This window comes from Puntigrus tetrazona, chromosome 19 (assembly GCF_018831695.1).
Source record: "Puntigrus tetrazona isolate hp1 chromosome 19, ASM1883169v1, whole genome shotgun sequence".
NCBI lineage: Eukaryota > Metazoa > Chordata > Actinopteri > Cypriniformes > Cyprinidae > Puntigrus > Puntigrus tetrazona.
In genome coordinates, this window is record NC_056717.1 from 7355764 (window position 1) to 7363122 (window position 7359).

General features: G+C 40.4%; 2 protein-coding genes across 2 annotated transcripts in view; one reads left to right on the plus strand and one right to left on the minus strand.

Moving 5' to 3' along the window:
- Nucleotides 1-332: 332 nt before the first annotated feature.
- LOC122323892 (valine--tRNA ligase, mitochondrial-like) overlaps nucleotides 333-7359 on the plus strand; it is a gene marked incomplete at its 3' end in the record, with an annotated part of 20221 nt that continues 13194 nt past the window's right edge. Inside the window, exons 1-4 of the mRNA XM_043218004.1 lie at nucleotides 333-548; nucleotides 5433-5649; nucleotides 6667-6748; nucleotides 6897-6997. Of these exons, the coding sequence (XP_043073939.1) occupies nucleotides 463-548; nucleotides 5433-5649; nucleotides 6667-6748; nucleotides 6897-6997 (486 nt within the window). The remainder of the gene's footprint in view (nucleotides 549-5432; nucleotides 5650-6666; nucleotides 6749-6896; nucleotides 6998-7359) is intronic.
- On the minus strand, nucleotides 1787-4380 carry LOC122323893 (E3 ubiquitin-protein ligase PPP1R11). The gene is made up of 3 exons (XM_043218005.1): nucleotides 4078-4380; nucleotides 2715-2823; nucleotides 1787-2515 (listed from the first exon to the last, which is right to left on the minus strand). The coding sequence occupies exons 1-3, from the start codon at nucleotides 4153-4155 to the stop codon at nucleotides 2334-2336; spliced, it is 369 nt and encodes a 122-aa protein (XP_043073940.1). The 5' UTR covers nucleotides 4156-4380; the 3' UTR covers nucleotides 1787-2333.

The window sequence follows — 7359 nt, forward strand, 5'->3', positions numbered from 1 at the left end:
GTGTGTGTGTGTGTGTATGTATGTATATATATATATATACACATATACACACACACACACACCATATACTATTTTTTAAGCAGTCCTGGAAATGTCTTTAGTTTAATAATGTTTATACTAAAAATATTTTCAGTTCAGTTCCTAATCTTAAATCTAACGATATTTTGGTTTATTTCAATTTATTTTAATAAAAGCAAGTAGCAATCCACAAATCCATTCTGTGCCGCTAAACGCCGGTTGTCATTTTCCATGTGACTGGTCCAAAACATTTCCCCCGAAGCTCCTGAGCTCTATTAACATAAGGACTCAACAGAATCAGGATGAGAGTCAAACGCAGTCGGGTTGCCATTAAGCATTTAATAGATATAAACAACATAATTTAACATCTGTTTATTTGTGTTAAATCCACTCTATGACCTTTGCTATGTACATACAGGTGCGTTCACAGTAAAGGGACGACAGATGCAGGTGAATGCTGGGATGCAGATGACTGCAGTGACGGTCCTGATGGGGGTCGACTGTAAACTGCATGTGACATCGGTGGAGAGGTGATGCTATGTGCATTTGGTCTTGGCCAGCTTTCAGCCATGCACTCTCCCACACTCTTCATACCACATGTAATCCGTTTACACCTTAAAGCTCGAGTCAAACTACTACGCGCCATCCTGACGACATGCACCCTTTCACTTTTAGCTGGATTTTATACAAATTTCTGCCAAATAAAAGCAGCCATAGTGCCTGGGATGAGATGAGGCACCTCGCATGTCACAGGGAGATCTTCTATATATATACGCACACACAGAACATCTTCCTTATATTTCGTGCAAGGCATGATAAAGGAAAATTTACCAATGTACACATTTTCAGATCAATCCCACTGCTTTATAGAATAGTTCACCCAAGTTTTAGATGAGTTTGTTTCTTGTGTAGCATTGCATCTCTTGCTCATCGGCGGATCCTCTGCAGTGAATGGGTGCCGTCAGAAAGAGCTGAAAAAAGCATCGCAATAATCCACAGCACTCCGGTCTATTAGTTAATGTCTTGTGAAGAAATAAGCCGTGCATGCTCCATTAGTTAGTGTTTTAACTTTAAACCGTCACTTCTAACCAATATACTATCCTACAATCCTAAGAAATTATTCATTTTGAGCCGTTTTTGCCTCTAAACAGTGCCGGATCTGTGCTTATTTCTCTCCTGATTCAGTCAGGATGACTTCCACTGGAGAAAGCAGCATTATGGATGTCATGTTTTAGTCGTTAGGAGTCTCGATGGATTAGCTTTTCACTTCACAAGATGTTAACTGATGGTCCGTAGCCGAGTGGGTTACTGTAATGTTTTCATCAGCTGTTTGGACTCTCATTCAGACGGCACCCATTCACTGAAGACGATACACTGCTGAGAAAATGACGCAACGCGTACATTTCATCAAATCTGTTCCCGTGAACAAACCAATTCATTTCCATCTCGATGACCCGAGTAGAAAAGCCGCATATGTTCATATTCGGCTGAACTATTTCTTTCATTTGACCGCTGCCGTTTAATTTCGGTCAGGTTTTGAGCAATGATCCAGCCTCTCAGTTGGCATTCAGAAGGAAGTACAGCACCGCAGATGTTTCTCAGTCCACTTCACTAAGTCATAAACACATCAATGTCTCCGCACGTACACGCCGAGTCTCTGACTAGTCTGATTGTCTGAGGGGAGTCTCACTAGAACGCAAACTTACGACGGCTGATGGAAATGATTTTAATGCGCCCTTGTCAAAAAAAAAAAAAAAAAAANCACTATAGCACACGACACACGTTACGTTTGAAGTTCCTCGAACGATCGAGTGATATGAAGAAATACTGCTGCTAGAATTGTGACACCGCAAGGCAAACCATGTTTGATTAAAAAGAAAATAAATCCTTTTATTATACTGCATTCATTCCTTTCAAATCCGAACTAGAAGCTCTAACCCTGCTGAATCATATTTTAAATCCGTTAAAACGTTGCTCGTGAACACGAAACTAAGATCAAGTTGTTAAACGCGAGACGAATAAATACCGATTTTACAAAAGAAATAAAAACCAATGTCCTATGTACAACAAACATCAATTTTCTGCAGCATTCAGATCGCAAAAAAAAAAAAAAAGGGTTTATCCCTCTTTTGGGTCATTACGCAAATGACCGAGGAGAAAACGAATCACGTTGCATTGCTCTACAAGCTTTCATTCATCAAAAAGCTTTTGACACCCAGTGATGGCGTGATGTAATCGGATGTGAGTGAGGATGAGGGATTATGAATGTAGTGCCCACGCCGTCCGTTACCCTTCCCTCCCGCTCGTGTCAAGCTCTAGTGAGGGTTCTTTCCCCCGGAGCTAGGGGGCGTCGTGCTCCCTCCACCCTCCCTCTGTCCGTGGCCTCTTCTCCCATGTCCCAGAATGCAGTGCGCGCTTCCGCAGCCCTCCTCGTCGTCCCCCTCGCTTTCCGAGGAAGACTCGCCGAACTGTCGAGGCTTCTCATAAACACAGCAGCCTGAACACATCAAAACGTGAAAACAATCAATCGGTCTATTTTAAGAGATGAAGCGTTCAAAAGGCAGGTCATTTAAACTCGATTTTCAAGGTCAGCTATTTAAAATCTGCCCCAGATCTGCCCGTCCTACGCTATTTTCACGCACGAAACAGATTCTCATTTCATACGAAGAACTGAACCGATTCAGAACAAGACTCACACTTTGAAGACCTCCGGCCCAGATGCTCGTTGTCCACCGTGTCACTGGACCACTCCACTTTCTTCTCCGTCTTCCTTTTCCTGAGCTTGATGGTCAGGCTTCTGCCCTCCTGAAAGCACGTGAAATCAGCTAAGGATGTTATTGGTCTTTTTAAAGCGCCTCTATTATGGATATTCAAAAAAAATATAGACATTTTAAAAATGATATCTCATGTGAGGTGCACCGCGTATGAAGTTATTACCTGTCAGTGAGTCTTAATCATTGAAAGGAGTCGTTTCATGTTGATGTAAGGTCATGATATGGTAATCGTTTAATATTATGTTATAACCATTTTGTAACAATATTTTTAGTGGCCAAACATTAAGACAATAATATTCACAGTAATTGGAATTTTTCTTTTTCTTTTTACTTAAAATTAACGCATAAATAAAACATATAACAGTGGGTTAATGTACTGTTCCAGATGTTATTAACATTTTAAATTCATTTTTATTTATATATTTTTTATTTCCATTGTAATTTCTTGGTTTTGGTTCTGTTGGATTTTGTCATTTTTATTTAGCTATTTGTTTGTACTGTTTTGGTAACAATATTTTCTTGGCAAACATTATAAAGAAAATAGTGGTCACAGTAATTCACAATTTCAATTTTCCATTACCAAATAAATAAATAATATAAATACATATAATATTAAAAATATTTTTATTTATTTATTTATTTGATATATTAACGTAATTCTTAACTTTTTGATTGTCATTTTTAGTATGTCAACGTACGTTTTTATTAATAATTTTCAAGTTGAAAATTAAAAAAAACGAAAATGTATGTTTAAACGAAAAGGGCAAATGTTGCCTTGGCAACTAGCTTAATACGGTTCATATTTTTAGTTAATAATTATTTAATTTAAAGTAACGGAAAATGTCAATGTTGTACAATTTTAGTTAACTGTAATAACTAATACTATCGCGTGTACTTTTTTTTCTTGCAGTAGTTCCCGTGTTTAAGTGCTGTAAAAACCTTTAATAATTATTAAAAAATTTAAAATAATTATTGTACTAACTAACCTGAAAAATGCCGGTTACCATGGTAAATATCTCTAAGCGGTGTATTTTTGCTGTGATGTGGGATAACTTGAGATCACAACACACTGTCAAACCAGTTGAGGACACATACCCTGCTGAACGTGTTGCTTACTAAACAGGCCTCATGCTGGTATCTAGTCAGTCTTTTAAACTACCCGACATGCTAACCGCAAAAAAGATCAGTTCATCACAATGGCCTTCGGGCCGCTGGTTCACAGCTCTTGAATGATCCGGTGTAAATGTGCTTCGTGATGGTGTGCACGGTATCTAGGGCAGAGTACCTGCTGGGGTGGAGGCGGCGTGCCCGTCTGAACGGTCTCCGTTATCGTCTCACTCGATGTACCTGGCACCTCCGCCATAGCGCTGATCAAACCCCAATAAACCTTCCCAGCGGCGCTCGGTCGTCTTTAATGAGAGTCCGCTCTCAGTTCAAAGGATATTAAAGCGCGGCGGCTGCAGCTCTCGGTCGGCGTGTCGGGACGTCGAGCTAGACGCTATATGAATCAGAGATGAATGCATGAGATGAATTTGCACCAGTCTGATCGCTCCTCGGAACGGACGCAATTTGGGGACGGACCGGCTACCGAAGCTGGCCGTATCCAAAAACTAGCGAGCCGACTACACAGGCGGGGTTTTGAGACAATGTAGTAGCGTTTGGCGTTATCTCAGCTGAACTGTGCAGCTGAGCTGTGTATCTGTTTCCACGAAAAACGCCGAAAATATAACCGTCTCAGAAAGCGCAACGCACCCTTGATGCGCACCGATGTTATCTAGGTAGGGAGCTCTTTGGCTTTTGAGACGAAGCCGCTGAGTGTTCCTTTAAAACGTTCCGATAGGAAACACCAGATGCTACGAGAACTTGCATAACGTGAAGGAAATATAATCCAGTGTAATTCAACGTGTAAAAGCCTGGTGTGATTTAAAATCTTGTAATAAAACAACTGTGTGCGTTTTTATTCAAAACATTTTAAGTCGTATGGAATTTTAGACCTAAAAATATTAGCGGTAAAAATCACTGCCGTATCCGCAATATGTCTGCGCCCTGTGAGAGGACACACTAAAGGTACATTTATGTATCGTTTAACACGTAACATTTTTTCTTGCTTAAAATATTAGGTGTGTATACTCTAAAATATGCATGTCGTTGATTTGCGGAAAGCATTTATACAGTATTTTCAAAACCACGAACGTTCATTGACTGCTTTTCAGCATCGCCAAACACATTTGACTGGATTTCCAAGACTTAAGTTTCTTATTTTACGTTTTGTTATACCATTGTTCTTAATGATTGCAATATTCAAGGTTCTATTGCATTCACACGGCACTCCAAGCAGTGTTATTTTAGTGTCATTTATATATTTTAATGGTTATTTGTCTTTTTCTTCTGTATAATGTTTTAGTATTTTAAGTGTTTCGATCTAAATTTATTTCGTTCAGTTGTCAGGAGAACATTTACATTTTTCGTCTTCGCTAAAGTATAAATTTTCATAACCGTTTTAGTTAACAATATAAGCACTTACTCCAAGCTAAACAAAAATACCTAGGTGGAGTGAAAATTACAGTTTTATTACAAGAGTTTTTAAATGTATAAAGAAACCAAAGTTTTGTTTAACAGAAAAGTGTCTTTTTACATTAGCTTCAGTGTGAAACACTCCAGATTTCGGGACATGTGGATGGCTGTGCATGTGGCATCACCCAGAGTCTGGAGCAGGGATCTTCAGAAGGCCTGGAGCACATGGGGATGCAGACTCTGCTCTCAAAGCTCATCTAGCACGCAGTCTTCACAGAATCCCAGGACACAAGCGGAGAAAGCCAAACGCAGACAAGCACGGGAGAAGGCAATACTCAGTGGTGTAGGTTATACATATCTAAGTGAGTACCGTCTCGGTTACGCATGTAACCCTCGTTCCCTGATGGAGGGAACGGAGATGTTATGTTGTGACAACAGACTGGGGTCTTGCTTGGAGCCCTGATTAAGAGAAACCGCCAATGACATTTGGCAAGTGATTAACTAATCTTGAGCCCCTCCACGTCACACGACAGGTGTAACCACCCAGCTCTCAGCGATGGTTTGAGGTTGTGGCAAGAGGACTTTTCCGTTCCCTCCATCAGGGAACGAGGGTCACACACGCCGATACTGGGCCTGGCGTCAGACTGCTGCGCAAAATCTGGTTGCCGAGGGAGCCTGAGGAATCTCCATCTGGACGACATCTCCGCCTGGATGAAGGATCACCTGCAGCTGAACCTCGCAAAAACAGAGCTGCTCGTTTTCTCGGCCGATCCCACCATACAACACAACCTATCCATTCCGCTAGGCTCGGTTACTGTATCCTCGTCTAGGTCCGCTAGGAACCTTGGAGTGATCATCTACGACCAGCTAACTTTCACTGAGCACATTTGCTCTGACCCCACTCAGAGCACTTATGCACTGCTGCCCTTTTGTTGATATAAATTGCTTCTATTGCCTACCTCATTTGTACGTCGCTTTGGATAAAAGCGTCTGCTAAATGACTAAATGTAGATGAGTAGGCAGCACCCTGGTGGAGTAAGCCCTCACCCCTAGGGGGCACGGCTCACTTTGGACTTTCCTCTTTGTATGTGTAGCTCTTCAAAGCTCGTAGGCATCGGACTGTCGGCTCCGAAGCAAAATCTGAAGAGTGGTTTATACACAAGTGACGGGGAAGGGCTCAGGGTTAGTTAACCACTTGTCAAATTTCATTGGTGTTTTCTCTTAATCAGAGGTAATCAGGGCTCCAAGCAGGACCCCAGTCTGTCCTCAGGGCATAACTCGTAGTGACGGACAGACAGGGAAGTAATGTTTCCTTTGGTTTAGACTCATAAACATCTCATCACGTCTTTAACTCTTGCAGGATGCCAGTGGTCCTGGACTAATTTGGTCAGATAAAGAGAAAATAACGTACACTGCTGCCCTTGTTCCTGGAGAAAAGAAAGGTGACAATGTTTTTCCTCTGCCTGTTTTATCTTGTGTTTCTGTCTATTAATGATCTGGATATTTTGCTGTAACTTTCATAATGCAGTTATTATACATTGCTAGCATTCCTCTCAGCAACCTCTGTATTCCCATGTCCTCTTTTTTTAGACACCTCTCTGCCCTTTCCACAATCCTACAGCCCTGAATATGTGGAGTTTGGCTGGTATCAGTGGTGGGAGAAACAGGGATTCTTCAGGCCTGAGCAGCATGTATGAGAGCAGTCACAGCTTGATACGAGTTCTCTCTACCCTACTTTTGTATTTCTCAATAATATGTTAATCCATGTCAAGTTGCTGCTACCATTTCATTATGACTGAACTAAACAATATATGAAAAAAGTGTAAAGAAATCAATTAATATAAATGCACCATTGTTCAAGAATTTGGGGGATTTATTATTTCTTTTTTTTCAAATTAATGCTTTTTATTAATGCCATTAATGGATTAATGCTTTATCAAGAAAAACTGTTAAATTGGTCTAAAGTAAGAGTATAGACATTTATAATGTTACAAAAGATTTAAGTCATTTAAGTGTTTTTGAAACATATATTATATAAACAAGTTAATATATA